The following is a 19,949-nucleotide window of genomic DNA, read 5'->3' on the forward strand; positions in this document are numbered from 1 at the left end:
TATCTCTCCTGTGCTATGTGGGATTTACATACATTATACAATACTATCTACTGTTTCTGATCAGCTCTGGCCAGTATGTGAACAACTAATACTTAGAAATGACTGAAACAAAAGTTTAAAATCAATGTTTTTCCTTTGCAGCTTAGGAAGTGGCACAGTGGTAGAATGCTTTCTCTTCCCTTCTCAGTCTTCCCCATTTCTCTCCATTTCTCTCTGTCCTATCTAACAACAATGACATCAGTAACAACAACAATAATACAACAACAATAAAAAAGCAACAAGAGCAACAAAAGGGAAAATAAATAAGTAAATATTAAAAAAAAATTTAAAGAAGAAAACAGGACAGAGAGACAGAAAAATGCTACAGCACTAAAGCTCCTCCCAGTGTGTGTGTGTGGGGGGGGGGGTTGGGGAGAGACACTGGGCTCAAACCTGGGTCACACATGGCAAAGCACGCACGCTTCCAGCTGAGCTATCTTGCCAGTCCCTAAAATGATTCTTTATCTCCAAATGTGACTGAGAAGCACACCAGGGTTATATTTTATTATTTTACAACTTCAATCATTACTTCCTTTCAAAAGGCAATGGGGGCTACTAAACAAGCCTGTAGGTAGCAAGGGGTCCATTGTGTTACAAGGAACCAGAATGTGAAAACGGGGGTGGCGGTGGTGAGGGACGGGTTGGGAGGGGATTTAAGTGTGTGATTCGAAAGGCAGAATTCTTAAAAAATGGAACATTAAAAAAATAAAACCATGGCAGAAAATCATTAGTTTTAGTGAATCAGTATTTCTTTGCAAGACGTTTCGAAGAAGTGTTTGCATTTGTGAATGGGCCTCTTCAAGCTAAACAAAAGAGTCTCAGGCTCTGGGAGGGAGAACACAGGAAGAACTCTCTGGGCTGCCAGGGCACGCTGCCACCTGTGGTGCTGCCACAGGAAACTTCCTGTATGTTTAACAATGGCTACTTGGAGGAGAAAAGATGCTAGGCCAGGGGGCTGGCTGCATTCTCCTGTGATTAGTCATTGTACTGGCATCTTTTCTGGATATCTGGTTTGACGTACAAATCTCAGCAACTCTGGAGCTCAAGCAGCTCTCCCACCCATGGAATCCTGGATGCCACAGAAAGTGTGTATGGGGAGTCTGGGCAGTAGCGCAGAGGGTTAAGCTGAGGTGGCACAAAGTGCAAGGACCCCGGGTAAGGATCCCTGTTCGGGCCCCGGGCTCCCCACCTGCAGGGGAGTCGCTTCACAGGCGGTGAAGCAGGTCTGCGGGTGTCTCTCTCCCCTTCTCTGTCTTATCCTCCTCTCTCCATTTCTCTCTGTCTTATCCAACAATGACATTAATAACTACAACAATAAAAAACAAGGGCAACAAAAGGGAATTTAAAAAAAGTTAAAAAAAAAGTGTGTATGGACGGCAGTCACAAGTAAGGATAAGGAATCTGAGATACAGAGCACTCCTGGGGGTTGGGAGATAGCTCACCCGATCGAGCACACATTTTAACATAGGCAAGGACCTGGGTTTGAATCCCGGCTACCACATGGGTGTACTTGCATGGGGAAGCTTCATGAGTGACCAAACAGTGCTGTGGTGTCCCTTCTGTGTATAAGAGAGAGGTGAGGAAAAAAAAAAAAGCCTGCCTGGGAAGTAGAAATCATGCTGGCATGGGGTCCCGGCAATGACCCAAGTAGCCAAAAAAAAAAAAAAAAAAAGGGTGGGCATTCCTGAAAATCACAGTGCCAAGATCAAAATCTTGTAAATACAGTGTTCAGCATTTGCTTTTTATCCTCCTGAGCGCTGCTGCTGTTTAGGCCACAAGCCTTTTTTCTTTTTTTTTAATTATCTTTATTTATTTATTGGATAGACAGCCAGAAATGGAGAGAGAAGAGGTATAGGGGGAGAGGGGAAAGAGAGGGAAGAGAAAGAGAGAGAGAGATAGGCCTGCAGTACTGCTTCACCACTCATGAAGCATCCCCCCTGCAGGTGGGGACTGGGGCTCAAACTTAGGTCCATGTGCCTGTAATGTGTGCTCTCAACCAGGTGTGCCTCCACCCACCCCCACCCCAGACTCTTCTTTACAATGCTCCTTATCATGATACACAACAAACATGAAGTCTCAGGCAGCAGATTCCTAATAGGACCCAAGTCTCTGAGCATACTGAGTGCAGTTACATATGCTTCTGATGGCTATACGCTCACTGGACAAAACCCGTCATTGCACCAAGTGAATTGTTAAAATTTCCATTTCTCACTGTCTGTTTCGTCTTCCAAGGACAATCAAACTCCTGCTTATGATAAAGACAGACCTTTTCATCTGTATGTGGAGGTTTACACTGTATGAGTGATTATACTCAAATTTTAAAATAGAACATTTTTAAAAAGTCACACTATTTTTCCACATATGGATTAAGTCAAAGTATAATTTAAAAAAAAGTGACCTATGACTAGAGTACCATAATTCAGGATTTGAAAACTGCTTTAACTATTTTACTAATAATGTTTAAAGCAATATATATATATATATATATATATATATATATATATATATATATATATATATATATAACAGTATACAATTTTCTACTAGGACAGAGTACAACCCCAAAACTTTTGACTCACTTAACCAGGAGCTAGGTTACTATATAGTACTAATCTCATTCACCAAACATTTTAAAGGAAAGAAATGGAAGTGTTCAGAAAATGTCTTTTGATGTTTTATATACACAGATATTAACTATTCTGCATGTAGATATAGTACATATATGGATTTTTACGTAGGCATTATGATCACACCCAGAGCAATTTCAATCTACATAAGATTCTTCTTTGTGTCCTACTCAAACCAAAAAGTCATAGTGATATTTCTTAGAAAATTCTTTTTCTGGGGTCACTAAGTACTAGAATCATGAAGATATGCATATCCACACATTTACTCTGAATTCCCATTTAACAAATGCTATAAGAATTGTTCAAGCAACAGGCAATACCATGCAGAGCAAAGAGAGGAATCATCTTCCAGTAATGAATTTTTCAGCATGACTTAATGGAAAGATTCCTTGCTAATTGAAGTCAAAATGTAAAAAAATCTTTCTCATGTCTATAAAAGTTACCTATAATGTTATGTTAATTCTGTACTTACAGGCTCAATTTCTTTTTAACTTACCAAAGTCACACAGTTTCAAAACATCATTGTGGCTGATTAAGAGATTTTCTGGTTTTATATCTGGAGTATTAAGATTGAAAAACAGTTATTAGAAAACATTCCATACACTGCTGATTGACATCATTAGATTACTGTGAACATGCCTAATTAGAAATAACCACAGTAACTCAAGTCAGAACACTTATGCTAGTGCATGAAACTTTGACTTCATTTCTTCTCGAGAAATACGCAGATCACAATTTCAGAAATGCTTTTTCTCTTTAAGCCTGAAAAGGAGGGGCTAGGGATTCTGCTCAGGGGTAAAGTTCAAATTTTGCACATGTGAGGCCCTGAGACCCGGCCCTGGCTGCCCAAGACCACAAAAATAAATACAAAAATGATTTCTCAAAGGATCAACTAGCTCTCTGGAAGGAATTTAAAAATAAATGAGTCTAACCAACACATTTCAAAAAACTCTTTTTACTTCCCCAAATACTAATACCCATTTTTGAACATAGACTATAAAATGTTCACACCCACAAAATACCTTAAAAACACATGAGAGTTAAGTAGCTAAAACTATATATACTAGAGAAATGAAAACAAGATATATTTTTCCCATTGTTGTTGCTATTGTTGTTGTTGGATAGGATACAGAAAAATTGAGGGGGGAAGATAGAGAGGGAGAAAGATAAGACACCTGCAGACCTGCTTCACTGCTTGAGAAGCAACCCCCTGCAGGTGGGGAGCCAAGGGCTCAAACCAGGATCCTTAGACTGATCCTTTCGCTTCACACTAACTGCGCTTAACCTGGTGCGCTACCACTGGCTCCACATACAAGATACTTTCTGTTATGATTTTCAGCATAACCCACTAAGTTACTTATTTCTTTAACTTTGTTTGTTGTGTGGTTCACAATTATAAATAAACTGGGTGAGTCAAGATAAGACTTCTCATTTTTCTTTGCTTTTTTTATATTTATTTATTCCCTGTTGGATCCTTACGCCGGCTAGTCCTTGTGCTTTGCGCCATGAGCGCTTAACCCGCTGCGCTAATGCCCAACTCCCAAGACTTCTCGTTTTTCCCATGCATCATTTTGAAGTTGTAGTGGGAGTTGAGAAAAAAATAGAAATACACAGAAAGCACAGTTTAATGCCCCCTCACCCAGGTACCTCACAATTCCATTTTAAGAGTACCTATCATCTCTCTGCCCATCTCTAAGATAGGGCAGAGGTGAAAATGAACAAAGGAAGAGATATGAGCAAGATTTACAGATTTCAGTTATCATGGTTTCTTTTTTTCTTTTTTGGCCAGAGCACTATTGAACTCTGGCTTACGGTGCTGCAGGGGATGAACCTGGGACTTTGGAGCCTCTGGCATGAGGGTCTCTTTGAATAACCATTACACTATCTCCCCAACCCTATCATGGTTTCTATTGCTAGTTCACAACCACTGAGATTTACTGAATATTTAACCAGACCATAATATCACTATAGAAATGCAACAACACAGGTGGTTTTTTTTTTCCTGTTCTATTTATTTTTATTTATCATTTTTTTCGGGATGGTGTACAGTTGTTGGCACATGGGTACAACCTCTCACCTCTTGTGATAGGTATCAGCAAAACACTCTCACCCCAAACTTAGGTCCTTTTCTACCATCTACTTTGCACCAGGACCCCAAAGTACTCTGCCCTCCTTCCCTATAGTTCTTTGCTTTTTTAAAATAAATATATTATTTATTTATTTATTAGTGAGAAAGATAGGAGGAGAGAGGGAAAGAACAAGATATCACTCTGGTACATGTGTTGCCAGGGATTGAACTTGGGACCTCATGCTTGAGAATCCAATGCTTTATCCATTGCGCCACCTCCCAGACCACACTTATAGTCCTTTGCTTTGGTGCAATACATCAAATCCAGTCCAGGTTTTACTTTGAGTTTTCCCTTTCTCTTTTTGTTTCTTAAGTTCCATCGCTGGGGAGCCAGAGATGACCCGAACTGCCCCTGCGAACTGCCCCTGCGGCTCCAGACTATGACCCACATAGTCAACGACTGCCACCTCTCCAGATTCAAAGGAGGTCTCGAAACTTTACATCAGGCTCAACCTGATACTGTTGACTGGCTACGGAAGAAGGGCAAACGCTAGAAGAAGAAGTTCCAAGTATGAGTGAGATCATCTGGTATTCATCCTACTCTTTTTGGCTTATCTCAGACACAAATTGGTTTCTTATTAATAGCCCCAAACTACAGTACAGACTGCTATTAAAATCACCACCTTATGTACTAGATGACCAGTTGACATGAAAATCTATCTGTCCCAGGAAGATAACTGCTATAAAAGTCAAATTCTAGAGAGAAGTACAAACTGTCTCTAGAAACAATAGGAGTTGGCATTATTCACATGACGTCTAAGCTATTTGTTTTAAAGCTATTCTTAAAGTGAGACAATTTCTCAAGCAATAACTTTGAGTGTTTGTATATAGGGTAAGCTAAAACGCAGTATTCACTTAAATGGTGACTCAATGACAACACCTTTTATAACAATACTGGACACAAAACTAACGGATCACACCTGTAACCTGCAAACAATGATCACATTTCACTAAAAAGTACAGAAAATCAGGAGATCCGGGCCTAAGAGAAGATGGGAGGCTATTGTCAAGGATATCAGTGACCGAGGACTACCTCTAAAGCCTGATTCTGGGTTGTTCTGCTATGTCTGGTTTACCTGAAGGACCAAACGACAATGGAGACTGTCCTTATTGATCTTCTTGGCCCAAAAGAAGCTTTAAAATTATTGCCTACTGAGCTTTTTACCTTACTGGGTGTCTGTACAGTTAAAGGTGGATCTATTTCTACATACAGAGATTGAATCATAATTAAAATCAATTGAAGTTCATCCTCCTATTGACAATACAAAAGGAGACTTAGAAGGCAAAAACCGTCTCAATCTTGTACTTTTCAAATACGTATAGTGTAAATGGAATGTCAGTACCTGTGGAGATATTCCTAAGACCGAGATCTGTGAAAACTTTTGTTGTCAGCTTTATTGGATAATTTACTAGTTTGCATTGCGAAAACCCGTACTCACCCCGGTGTACGATATCGTTCTTATGGCACCAGTGAATAGCTTTGATTAATTGGTAGATATAACTTTTCACTTTATCAGGTGGAACTCCATTTGGCATTTCTTCCAATAATTCAAGCATATTCTAAAAATTAATTAGGGAGCCATTAGTTCTCAAAATTAGGTAGGCCCCTAAACCATGTGTTAACAACTTTACAAAACATCTTTGATGATAAATCAACTAATCAGCAGCATGTTTTTGTTGTTTTTTTAATGTTTTGCTTTCAACTCACAACCTTTTTCATACTGAGGCAGGATAATTAAATCGAGATTTTCTTTCAAGAGAAATTCCATTTTCACTGCTCTCTAATGCTATTCCAAATAATAACCCTGTGCACTTTACATTTTCCCTAAAACCTTTCAGTTGTCATTTTTTGAATAATTTCAAGGGAAGCGCAATGAAAAGTATAGATAAGACACCACAATGGATGAGGAGGGAGGAGGCGAAATGTCATTTTAATATAGTGCACAGTCATCTTTAATAAAACCCTGCAATAAAGTCAAACCTTCAAACTATTTCTGAAATAGCAGGAAAATATTCTTGAAATGAAACAATCCTTAAGAAGAGCTCAATATATTCAACAGGAAAATGAAAACTGGCTAGAAAACACTGCTGAAATTAAACTTTACAGTGCTGACTCAATTAAAAAACATATATCTTTCAATATTTTCTCAACCTTTAAATTCACAAAAGCAGGCAGAGTTTAAAAACATAGGCACCTAAAACAGAGACAGTGTCATTGAGGAGCTAACATTGAATGATTTGGTTGTGGAAGTGAGACGTGCACACAGGTTTCCATGGCAGCCAGAGACAGTATAAACCATCAGTATCACAGACTTGTTCTCTAGTTAGCATTCTCATCAATAAAGCTTTTGCTGTCCATCCCTCCTGTCTCTATACAGGTTTTATAAATTATGCACATGCATACACATGTATCTGCAGATTTATGTACTGCTTTCTTTAGTAAGAATAAAATTAAATAAAATCCCAAATCTGTTTAATAAAAAAATAGCCCAGCCCCCTCTCCCCCCACCAAATAAATCAGTAGTCTAGACTACAGTCTGCAGTCAAAGACAGCTCTAAAATGGACGCAAATGTTTTTACAAATTAGAACCTCCATTTAATCAGTGTGCACTGATCTCCAGTTAACCGAGCACTCTCCGTTCCCTCTGCAAAGCCCAAAAACTAAGGTGCATGGCACAGTTACAGCTCATTGTAATGGACCAGAGGATCAGCTGGAACTGAGCAGCTCAGTGTGATCTAGGGCTGTCTGGAGCAGAGAGGGCTCTTGGGCCTCACAGAGAGTCCACGAAGTCAAATTTCTGCTCACGCTAACACTCAGCTGTCTGTTTCACTGTGTCTATACACTAAGGGCACAAAACAGTGATGCATTTTTCCATGCCATGTGTTCACAGATTTTTTAAATGGTAGTTTCATTTAAGGACATCTTTGATGAAGTGGTCAACACTCTTTGACTAGATTTCCATTTTTTAAAAAATATTTATTTATTTATTCCCTTTTGTTGCCCTTGTTGTAGTTATTATTGTTGTTGTTGTTGCTGGATAGTACAGAGAGAAATGGAGAGAGGAGGGGAAGACAGAGAGGGGGAGAGAAAGACAGACACTTGCAGACCTGCTTCACCGCTTGTGAAGCGACTCCCCTGCAGGTGGGGAGCCAGGGGCTCGAACCGGGATCCTTATGCTTTGTGCCATCTGCGCTTAACCCTCTGCGCCACCGCCCGACTCCCTAGATTTCCACTCTTGAATATATCTTTTATCGTGCTACAATAGGGTTGAGCAGAAAGCACTTTGGCTGCATGTCCAAGTATGATGGTTTCCTTGATAAACAGGACTTAGGTGTCAAATTATAAGCTAAATCAGCAACTTTCCTGTGAGATCTTATCTTCTACTTGAAATAATGACATACAAGTACATTCATTTTCACATGCAATGAGGTTAACACAGTTATCTTAAAAACAAACAAGCACTAATACTTCTCAGTTTGGACTTCTAATATGGAAAAATGCTAGTAAGAAAAACCTACATAAATAAAAAGCAAAGATTTCCCCCCAAATTCTAAGAGTACATAGTCCTAAAACCGAAAAACTAGAAAGCCACAACTCAAGTACAGCCTCACAATTGCTCTTTCAACTCAAGTTGTAAACATATAAATATTCCATTTAATAATCATATGAAGGCTGTACTTATGTACTAGATGTACTTGCTACTTTTATACAAGGGAATGTTCTATATCCCAATAAAATACTTTTGAAAGGGAGCCGGGCGATGGTGCAGCGGGCTAAGCACACATGGCGAAAAGTGCACGGACCAGCATCAGGATCCCCGTTCGAGTCCCAGGCTCCCTACCTGCAGGGGGGTCGCTTCACAGGCAGTGAAGCAGGTTTGCAGGTGTCTATCTTTCTCTCCCCCTCTCTGTCTTCCTCTCCTCTCTCTATTTCTCTCTGAAAAATGCATAATTATTTTTGACAACTGAGGACTATAAAGAGCATCTGATTTTATAGCAATTCCATTTTTTAATGATTTTTTTTTAACTACCAAATTTTAGTTTTATTTTGGTGGGGAAGGTCCCTTAGGGGAATGCCTAAATTGACAAAGAAGAAGAAATCTTACAGCAGATTTTGTAAGAGACATAAAATAAAATGGTGTTTTAAAATGACAAAGAGCCTTGTTAGATTTTTCAAGTTTTGCTTGTTATGACATTATTACTATATATATTTTATTTTAATTAGAAAAAGAATTTGTAAAGGCTGAGTTCATTTAGCAGCCATGTTAGGGGTTGAAGAAGTAGCTCACTGGATAAGATATGTGTCTTATATGCATGTGGCCTAGGTTTGAACCCTGGCACTGGCACCATGGGAAGCTCTGGTACTATGGTATCTCTCCCTTGCTTTCTGTCTGAAAAAAGCAGCCTAAGAGAGTGGTGAGATTGTTTAAGTGTGAGGGTGAAGGAAGGCAGGGAGGGGGGAAGGGGGGAGAGAAGGAGAGGACAGAAGCAGAAAAGAGAGTAAGTCACATTACTGATCATTTGTCTTGACAATACTACCTCCATTTGGTGATGATGGTGGTGCTGGTGTGTGGTGTGACATACTGTCATTTATGTCATCCAAAGACCCTGGGTATGACTTTCTTTCTCAGTGTTAATCTTCTTTAGATAACAACACAGGAACTCAGCAGGAACCACTTGCTTAATTCACCAAAGGAGCCTCTAAAAGAGCTATCTGGCTCCAGCTTACTTGTTAAGGCACTTGAGGGTGGTGTTTTTTTAAATTATCATTTATTTATTAGAGGGGGGGGGAGGGAGAGGGAGAGGGGAGAGAGAAACATCCTCAGAGCACTGTTCAGCTCTGGCACAAGGTGGCACTGAAAGGGAACCTGCAGCCTCTGAGGCCTCAAGTCCGCTGAGCTCTCTCCATGGCCCCGGGCAGAGACAACACTGTTAGTCAGCTGCTCTCCAAGGAAGTCAGGGGCACACCATCTGCCCTTCGGTCACACAGGTCACTAACAAGTTGACATTAGACAAACGCAAAAGCAAAACCAGCAAGCAAAAACAAAAAAACACAAAGTAAGGACAGGAACAAGTGGAACATGGAACAATGCATGCGTCTCTGCTTCTGCCAGTGCACCCAGCCCTTCCTAGTGGTCTCCTCCTCTGCACGTTCTCCTCCCCCCAAAGACAGAGCCCTGGCAGTGCAGGACAGCTGCTACGGGAACCCACTCCCTCCCCACCCTAGCTCTGACACCCACAGCCCATCCTGTGTTCCTTCGGTTTGCCGACACAACCCTGGAGCAGCCTGCACTGCCCATCACTGCCAACTGTCTCTCCCTCAGAGGCCTTGCTTCGTTCAGTTAAAGTAAGCCAGGTCTAAATCTTACTTGTAGTGTCTAGATCCGAAGACTTCAGAAATCAAATTGGTAGATTGTTTAAGCTAACGATGATCTCTGCACAGTCAAACTGCAAAATCTTGAAAAAAAAAATTTCAGGATTGGATTGGGAGAGAACTCAGAAGGTGGACAGCATACCACACAGTGCATGAAGTTCTGGGTTCAGCCACCACGTGGGCACACCAAGGACAGCACTGGTTGGTGGAGTCATGCTATGGTGTTCACTCCTCCCTCTGTCTGCCTCTCCCTGTCCTGTCCTTGCTTCTCTATAGATTAAAAGGAACTGGGCAGATGAGGTTGAACAGTTGCACAGAGAATGCATGAGGCCCTCTATCCACTCCCAAGTGCCAGATTTTAAAAAAGAAGATTAAAGGGAGTCAGGCAGCGGGTTAAGCGCAGGTGGTGCAAAGAGAAAGGACTGGCGTTAAGGATCCTGGTTCGAGGCCCCGGCTCCCCACCTGCAGGGGGGGGTCTCTTCACAAGCGGTGATACAGGTCTGCAGGTGTCTATTTTTCTCTCCCCCTCTCTGTCTTCCCCTTCTCTCTCCATTTCTCTCTGTCCTGTCCAACAACGACATCAATAACAACAACAAGAAAACAAGGGGAACAAAAGGAAATAAATAAATATTTAAAAAAAAAGATTAAGAACTTCTAAAGATTATGGCTAACATTTTCATTTTTAAAGTCCTCAGATCATAAGAGCACTGTCAGGTCACACCAATTAACAATAATTCTCTTAGTAAAGTGAGAAGTAGCCCGAAACGAAACAATCAGCCAACTTTTCACAGCATCAACCAGCGACTTACCTTTTCAACATATTCGAACACCAAGTACAGTTTCCCCCTGCGACGAAAGGCTTCTTTCAGTTCCACAATGTTTTCTTGCTTGAGGGTGCGGAGCATCTTAAGCTCTCGTAAAGTCGTTTCCTTGACTTCTTCATTTTCTAGAATGTAAACAACAGTGAATAAGGTAAACTTGAAGCTTTCAATGCCTAGCTCAGAAAATTCCTAGTGCATTGAAAACAGACCCATCTCAATTTTCACTAAGTATTTCTGCATAAGAACTCCAAGGAGAGACCACTAAATATCAGATTTTTCTGTTGAAAGGACCAAGAAACTTAAAAAGAAAAAAAATAGCCTTACTTGACCACCATGAACTTCATTACCTGACCACCATGAACTTCATTTCCTGCTTTTATTTTAATGTGTGGGGCTGGTCCTTGAATAAGTCATTTTGTTCCAACGCCAACAAGGGGATAAAAAAAAAAAAAAGACTCCACTGGTCTAGGAGGTGGTGCAATGGATAAAGCATTGGACTCTCAAGCATGAGGTCCCGAGTTCAATCACTGGCAGCACATATACCAGAGTAATGTCTGGCTCTGTCTCACTTCTTATCTTTCTCATGAATAAATAAATAAAATCTAAAAAAAAAAAAAAGACTCCAGACACTGAAGAAAAAGGTGTTAGTCAAGTACCTGATTTTGCTCTGTGTGGCTTTGCTAAAGTTGACACTTTATGAGAATCTCTGGACAGGATGTTCTGTGAGGTCTCACAGTATTCCTCACTGCAGTGCGTCTATAAAACCCAGATGTAGAGAAGCAACACAGGACTCTACTCTCCGTTTGGCCATAACACTACCTGCTGAGGAGGCAGGAGTGTCCAAAGTGTATCTATGTCCAAAGAAGCTTCTGTGCAGTGTTGGTGGCAGGACTATTTTTCAAGTGTGGCCTCAGTGAGTGACTCAGCGAGCAGAGGGCATGAACCACAATGCAGCTCACAGTCACACTGCAGGGAATTCCAAGAGCCTGACCTCTGAACACCAGCTGCTGTTGGGTTCCTGCTGTCCTCCTATGGCACGTCCATCTGTCCATACCAGATGGTGTGGCTTAACTGGGATGGAGCACTTGACTGGGATGAACCAATGCACTCTTCCATACTGGCAGGCTCGCTGTGACAACCTCCACAGACGTGGAGGAAGGACGGAAGTCACATTAATGCTAGTGGCTTTATTGGCAGGGAGCAGGGAAGGGAATATTTCACTTATAAACGAGTTTCTAAAATAGCTTTGGATCTAACTGGGGCATTCTAGCAGCCAATCATGTGTTGGGAAATTGTGCAGATGTGGTTGAACATTGGCAGGGCCCACAAACCACCATATTTCCATGCAAGTATTATTATTTACATACCAATCTTCTGCTTTGTCTTAGAAATGACTAAAGGTCTCCCCACTTGCTAATTCCCGCCAGTTAAAACCATCGCAACAGTTGCTAACACTTCCACCTCCAGCATGCCTTTTGCCTCTCTCCACCCCCTTTCCTAGCCATTTCCGTTTCCGACTTGCCACTTCCGGTATTATCCCATAAAACCCACTTCTGTTCCTGGATTCCCTCTCTTTCCTCTCCTGCATCCTGACCCGGAGAAGGGCAGGCATGCAGCCATTGCGGTCCACATGGCTTAATCTGCTGCACTCACACCTGACTCTGGGGCGCCCGCATGAATAAAGAATTGTATTAGCACGCCGCCACGAGTTCCTGGTCTCTCCCGCCTGCGAAACTAGCCCGGCACCATGTTTACATGTCTGTATAAGAATATGGGGCCAAGGGAGTTGGGCGGTAGCACAGCGGGTTAAGTGCACGTGGCACAAAGCGCAAGGACTAGAGTAAGGATCCTGGTTCGAGGCCCCGGCTCCCCACCTGCAGGGGAGTCGCTTCACAGGTGGTGTAGCAGGTCTGCAGGTGTCTATCTTTCTCTCCCCCTCTGTCTTTCCCTCTTCTCTCCATTTTTCTCTCTGTCCTATCCAACAACGATGACATCAATAACTACAACAATAAAACAAGGGCAACAAAAGGGAATAAATAAATAAATAGATATTTTTAAAAAAGAATAGGCTAAAACTGGGCAGCCTATCTTTAAAAAAAAAAGAATATGGGGCCATGATCCATTGTGTGGAATTCAAAACCCCAAAAGGTAGTCTAAAAGCTTAAGTTTTCTAAACTTTTGACAAATTTCTTAACCATCTTTATTTACTGGATAGAGACAGAAATAGAGAGGGAAGCAGGAGATAGAGAGACAGAGACACCTGCAGCCCTGCTTCACCACTCACAAAGCTTTCCCCTGCAGGTGGGGACTAGGGGCTCAAATCTGGGTCCTTGTGCACTGTAACATGTGTTCTCAACCAGGTGCACCACCACCCAGTCCCACAAATTAAAAAAAAAATGTAATATTTATTTTCCCTTTTGTTGCCCTTGTTTTTTACTGTTGTTGTAGTTATTATTATTGTTATTTATGTCATTGTTGTTAAATAGGACAGAGAAAAATGGATAGACACCAGCAGACCTGCTTCACCACCTGTCATTCTTTTATTATTATTATTATTGTTGTTGTAGTTATTATTGTTGTTGTAATTTATGTCGTTGTTGTTAGATAGGACAGAGAGAAATGGAGAGAGGAGGGGAAGGCAGAGGGGGAGAGAAAGACAGACACCTGCAGACCTGCTTCACCGCCTGTGGAGTGACTCCCCTGCAGGTGGGGAGCCGGGGGCTCGAACTGGGATCCTTGCACCAGTCCTTGCGCTATGTGGCATGTGCGCTTAACACACTGCGCTACCACTCAACCCCCCCCCAATTTTTAAAATTAATTTATTTATTACTAGATAAAGACAGAAATTCAGAGGGGAGAGGGAGAGAGACAGAGAGATAACCTGCAGCCCTGCTTCACCACTTGTGAAGCTTTCCCCCTGCAGGTGGGGGACCAGGGGCTTGAACCTGGGTCCTTGTGCACTGTAATGTGAGCACTTAATCAGGTGTGCCACTGACTGGCCCCATGACAAACTCCTTTAGAGATAAAACCTGAACTAGCAAAAGACCACTTAAGAGTCTTCAGTGTATCCTTAGTAAGACTATTCAGAAGTGTGCTTTAGCAGATGCCCTGATATTCAGGGTGCCATAGTAACATGGCCTATTTCCATTATACCCATGGGCTCTGAATCTTAAAACCTAGCTGGCTCCATACTTCTAGGTAAGCGTCAGAATCTTAGCTTAAGGTCAAAGGTATATGGCCCTCAGATTCATTCAGGCATGTCGTCAAGAAAGTTGAAGATGAAAACAGAGTTTGAAGATAGAGACAAGAAAGATGAAGATGAAATGCTTCCTAGACATAATACACAAGAGGATAAGGCCTGAATGGGATCCAAGAAGGAGCGGACATTCTCAAGGCAGTGTCAGGAGCACTCCTTGGGCTCTTTTCTAACCTGAGGTCCCTGCTCTAAACCCCCATTCACATTGAGTTTAAAGAGAAAAAAAAAAAGAGGAAGCAAAGCAGTGGCCTGGTAGAGCTAGTGTGTGTTGTTAACAGAAGACACAGACTCAACACTCCTTCCTGAATTTGATCACACAATGAAATATTCTCCCAACTTCAGCAAGAAAACGGCTGGAGGATGCTGGAGCAGAGACTATGAATGGAGACGCAGTGCTGTCAATGAGGAGGCAAGGAGGGCCCCGCCCGCAGTGCTGTCAATGAGGAGGCAGGGAGGGCCCCGCCCAGCCCCCAGGGAGTGGTGAGCTGGGTATTCGCAGCCACACCTCCAGGCGAGAGAGCAGGACACATTGGGTGCCACCGGGCAGTGAGGGGCAAATGTGTCACGTGATCGGGGGCTTCCCAAAGCAGCCTGGAGGACTGTGAAGGGGACAAAGGTCCAGTCATTCTGTATGTTGGGGCTGAGCCAGAGAAGGGCTGACTTGCAAAGGTCAGAACTGCTAGGGCTCCAAGCTGTCCCACTTTCCCGCTCCTCCAGCTGCCTTACTGTCAAGGTTAGAGTAACTGAAAACTAAAAACTCACCTATCTCAAATACGGAGGGTACATTCAGATCTCCATGAGAAACAAAGAAAGGCTCTAACTAGGAAGTGAACCAGCAAGAGACAAACACGCTGGCTACTCACGACACGGGCCCTGCCTGTGTTTCCATCCACATCTCAGCCCAGTTTTTCAGTTCCCTCAAGGAGACCCAAGCTTCTTTTTCAACCTCAGGCCTTTGCACTTGTTCCCGCTGCCCAGAATCCTCACTCGGCTGCTGAGAATCTTTACAGGGTTGGCTCCTTCCATGTAAGTTTAACTCCACTTTTTGAAAGGTCTTCCCAGGTCACTAGACCAAAGTAGGCCTCCATGCCCACTGAGTTCCAACTCAGTCCTCTGAAATGCCCTCTGGCAGGCCCCTCACCACGTTTATCCCCTTATTCGCTTCCTTTCTGGCTCATTGTCTACAAAGCCATCCTGGCAAAACCAGTTTAAGGAAAACAGGTCTAGTCTGCTTCCCAACTTACATCCAGCCGCCTAGGACTGTGCCTGGCAGGAAGAGGGAATCCATTAAAGCTCTCTCCAGGGGTGCTTTCACTGGCCGCAGCTGGGATCCTCACTAATTCCCTGAAGAGCCATGGGCGCCCTGAGGGTTAAGTGGTACTCTACTCTCAGTTTTGAGGACTGTGCCTTTGAACTTTCCTAGGACATTTTGAAAGGGTGGTGTTGCAGGCAATCAATTTATGACCCCCTGTTCAGTTCTGCCACTGTCTTCTACAACATGTGATTAGGAAAGTGGAGGCTCCAGGAAACTGATAGCACGAAGGGTCAAGAACACACACATATTTGCTCACTAAGAGCACCTGTGAGCTACCCTGGAGCTGGGTACAAATACACACTTTGACAACATAGAAGGGACTGAAGGCATTAAGTATGCTAAGTACAGTCAGACAGCCAGAGATAAATGATGATGATCTCATCTATATGTGGAATCAATTATTTAAAGAGCAGTCCAGAGGTCAGACCCATGGTTACAAGAAGTAGGAGTGGGAGGAGGGGGAATTTGAGAAAGGTGGTTAAAAGGTACAAATGTCCAGTCAGAAGACTAATGTGAACAGCACAGTGAATGGAGTCCATGCTGAGTGACACAGAAGACTGTCACTAAGAGCTTAGACCCAAGACACTAAAAGAGCTCATCCCAAGGGGAAACTATTTTTCCTTTTTTTAATTGTATCTATATAAAATAATGGCTCCTCCGCAAACTTACTGAGGTCGTCATCTGACAATCCAAGCCAAATCACTATGCTGTGTACCATAAGCTCAATGATACTGGGTTGTTGGAAAAGTAATGACATATTTTCCCGTTTTTTAATTTTTTAAAAAATATTTATTTCCCCTTTTGCTGCCCTTGTGTCTTATTGTTGTAGTTATTGTTATTGATGTCATCATTGTTGGATAGGACAGAGAAATGGAGAGAGATGGGGAAGACAGAGAGGGAGAGAAGATAGACACCTGCGGACCTGCTTCACCGCCTGTGAAGTGACGCCCTGCAGGTGGGGAGCCAGTGGCTCGAACCGGGATCCTTACGCTGGTCCTTGTGCTTCACGCCACATGCGTGTTTAACCTGCTGCACTACCGCTCGACTCCATTATTTTCCCGTTTTTCTATGCAAAAAAAAATGTGACATGACTTTCCCAACAATCCAGCATGTTAATTATATCTCCATAAACACTAGGAAGTGGGGAGTCGGGCGGTAGTGCAGCGGGTTAAGCGCATGTGGTGCGAAGCAAGGACGGGCATAAGGCATGAGGATCCCGGTTCCCCACATGCAGGGGAGTCGCTTCACAGGCAGGGGAGTCGCTTCACAGGCGATGAAGCAGCTCTGCAGGTGTCTGTCTTTCTCTCCCCCTCTCTGTCTTCCTCTCCTCTCTCCATTTCTCTCTGTCCTATCTAACAACGACAACATCAAATACAACAACAACTAAAACTAGGGCAACGAAAGGGAAAAATAAATACAAATAAATATTAAAAACACTAGGAAGGGAAAAATCATGTAATTAAGTTGAGAATAAATACAGCTGGTGTGTTTTCTTTCTTTTTTTGAAATTATACTTATTTATTGACTAAAGACAGCCAGAAATCAAGACAGAAGGGAGTGATATATATATATATATATATATATATAGAGAGAGAGAGAGAGAGAGAGAGAGAGAGAGAGAGACAGAGAACACCTGTAGCCCTGCTTCACCACTCAAAAAGCTTTCCTCTTCCACATGGGAACTGGGGACTCAAACCTGGGTCCTTGCACACTGTGACGTGCTCAACCAGGTGCGCCATCACACCAGCTAGTGTGTTTTCTGATCAAATGTTTGGTGGATTCTTTTTAAATTTTTTATCTTTTAAAATAAGTTTTCTGAGTTTGCCACTAGTTTACAATGCTAAAAATTTGGAGGAGTTCAACTTCCTACTATACTTGGTGAATGCTTGATACCCACAAAGAAGCTTTATATCATTAGCAGCTTATGGCAATGTCACCTTGATAGAAAGTTAAGTCCCCTAGAATAGCTAAAGCATAGTGGCCTCAGTAGAAGGAACACTGGAGTAGGATTTACTAGATCTAGATCTTGGGTCCTTTACACCAGCTACACTGTAACATACAGCTTTGCAAAAGCCATTCATAAAATACGCACATGAAAGGGCGCACGCACACACACCCACACACACATACATACACACACACCCCCTAAAACACTCTTTAGTCTTGTTCCAATCTGATAACATCTGAACTCTTTTCATTAAAATGTCATGGATTATGAGCCTACACTTTGTTGAATTTTGGTTCTTCATGATAGATACCACCACCCAAATGTATGCTAGCTCTACTTAAGAATGGCTAGAAAAAGGAAACCCCAATCTTCAAAAAGCAGTTCACAAGATCACGTAGCATGTTAACTTAACACCAAAAACTGCCCCATTTGAGTTTATCTGTCTTTAGGGAAGGAGTTTTTGCCAGTCATGGTACTGATACTGAAATCTGATGTAAGCACCTGGACTGTTCCCCACATGGGAATGGTGGAATGTGGATTTCTTAATTCCATTAAGTACCAGCTGGATGCACATTTCTCCTTAGTTGACATGTCCTATCATCTTTGTTTCTCTAAGGACTGTCAAAGGTCCTGGTCTACCTATACCTCGGGTGGAAACTGGGGCACTAAACGCATACGGGGAAACAAATGCCTGTGCCACTCGAACATGCTCCTCAGAAAGCAGCAAAGCCCTCTGGAGAGGCAGTTTTTGAAGATCTGGAATTTTACGTAGCTTTTAAGATTATTTTTTTCTTTATTTTTGGATGAAGAAAGATATTGAGAGAGGAAGAGACAGAGAGAGGGGAGAGAGAGAGAGAGAGGGGCAGAGGCACTTGTAGTACTGCTGTACCACTCCAGAAGCTTTCCTCCTGTAGATGGGAACCAGGGCCTGAACCTATGGCCTTGAGCACTATAATGTGTGCGCTTAACCATTCATGCCGCTACCTGGCCCTAAATTTCTGCATATTATCAGCCTCAGTTGCCAAGTGAAGTTTGTATTCTACAAGTTGCTTCTCTAAAAGCCTGTATTTCTTATCTGTGGTGCCTTGTTGATAGACGTGTTGACAGAACTGGTTCCACTGAGGGTGTTTTGCTTAGCACAAGCAGCAACTCTTACAAAGTTATACAAATTCTAATGAGTGATGACTAAATGGGAGCATTGAAAAGGACTTTAAAAAAAAACTTGCAAAGTGGCTGGGGATACCGCATGATGGCTCTGCAAGACTTTCATGCCTGAGGCTCTGAGTTCCCAGGTTCAATCCCCAGCACCACCATAAGCCAGAGCTGAGCAGTGCTCTGGTGTCTCTCTCTCTCTTTACCTCTCTTTCATTAAAAAATAAATAAAGTGCAACAAGGGCAACAAAAGGGAATAAATAAATAAAATAAATATTTTTTAAAAATTAAATAAATAAATAAATAAAGTGAAATCTTTTAAAAAAGAAAAAAAACAAGGGCAACAAAAGGGAATAAATAAATATTTAAAAAAAGAAAAAAAAGAGGGAGTCGGGCTGTAGCGCAGCGGGTTAAGCGTAGGTGGCGCAAAGCACAAGGACCGGCATAAGGATCCTGGTTCGAACCCCGGCTCCCCACCTGCAGGGGAGTCTCTTCACAGGCCGTGAAGCAGGTCTGCAGGTTTCTATCTTTCTCTCCTCCTCTCTGTCTTCCTCTCCTCTCTCCATTTCTCTCTGTCCTATTCAACAACGACAACAACAATAATAACTACAACAATAAAACAACAAGGGCAACAAAAGGGAATAAATAAATAAAATAAATATTTAAAAAAAAGAAAAAAAAGAATAGAAGTTACTTCAGATTCACTTTGTAGTGGAAGTACTGAGCTACAAGTATTGTTGTCAGTGGTCAGTTTGGTATTGTCAGATGAACTGTACTATTACTAGTAATCAATAAAATTCCATGTAAACGACACAGCAGGAGCCAGGAAAGAAAAGAAAATCAAAGAGTAGAATTATCTTTAAGCTTGCCAGCAGGGCAAGATAATACACCTGAGAATCAAGGAGGAGACTGACTAAAGTAAAAAGACAACAAACAGCTTTTGAGAAGGAAGATCAGAGGAAGAAAAGAAAGAAAGAAAGAAAGAAAAAAGCAAAGCTAAATTGATGAAGGGAATCTAAAATCTAAAGATGTGCAGAGACTCTATTGTGACACTATTTTTAAAGGACTGTGGGCTAGGAAAAGAAATCTAGAAATAGCTGTAACCTACTTTATGAAATAACAAACCTGACATTCTTACATAGCCAAAGAAGGCCCCCAAATGGGCCTTGAAACAGGCCTGTGGAAGCTAATTCCTTCTTGTACAAGCCAGGGAGCTGCCATGTTTGAACCTGTCGTACTGCAGACTCAAGAAGGAAAATCAACAGGAGGCCACTAAGCATGGGGAAGTG

The 19,949-nt window shown here is 42.1% G+C and overlaps 1 protein-coding gene across 4 annotated transcripts in view; it reads right to left on the reverse strand.

Annotated features, from left to right (window-relative positions):
- Positions 1–19,949, reverse strand: part of CDKL5 (cyclin dependent kinase like 5) — a 211,206-nt gene that overhangs the window by 56,057 nt on the left and 135,200 nt on the right. For all 4 annotated transcript variants that reach the window (XR_009547501.1, XR_009547502.1, XR_009547503.1 and 1 more), the window contains 3 exons: positions 10,978–11,114; positions 6,234–6,354; positions 3,163–3,222 (listed from right to left, as the gene is read on the reverse strand). Coding sequence is in view for 1 of the 4 variants with exons in the window: in XM_060182954.1 (XP_060038937.1) it covers positions 3,163–3,222; positions 6,234–6,354; positions 10,978–11,114 (318 nt within the window). In the remaining 3 variants the exon portion in view is untranslated. The remainder of the gene's footprint in view (positions 1–3,162; positions 3,223–6,233; positions 6,355–10,977; positions 11,115–19,949) is intronic.

This window comes from Erinaceus europaeus, chromosome X, assembly GCF_950295315.1.
Source record: "Erinaceus europaeus chromosome X, mEriEur2.1, whole genome shotgun sequence".
Lineage (NCBI taxonomy): Eukaryota > Metazoa > Chordata > Mammalia > Eulipotyphla > Erinaceidae > Erinaceus > Erinaceus europaeus.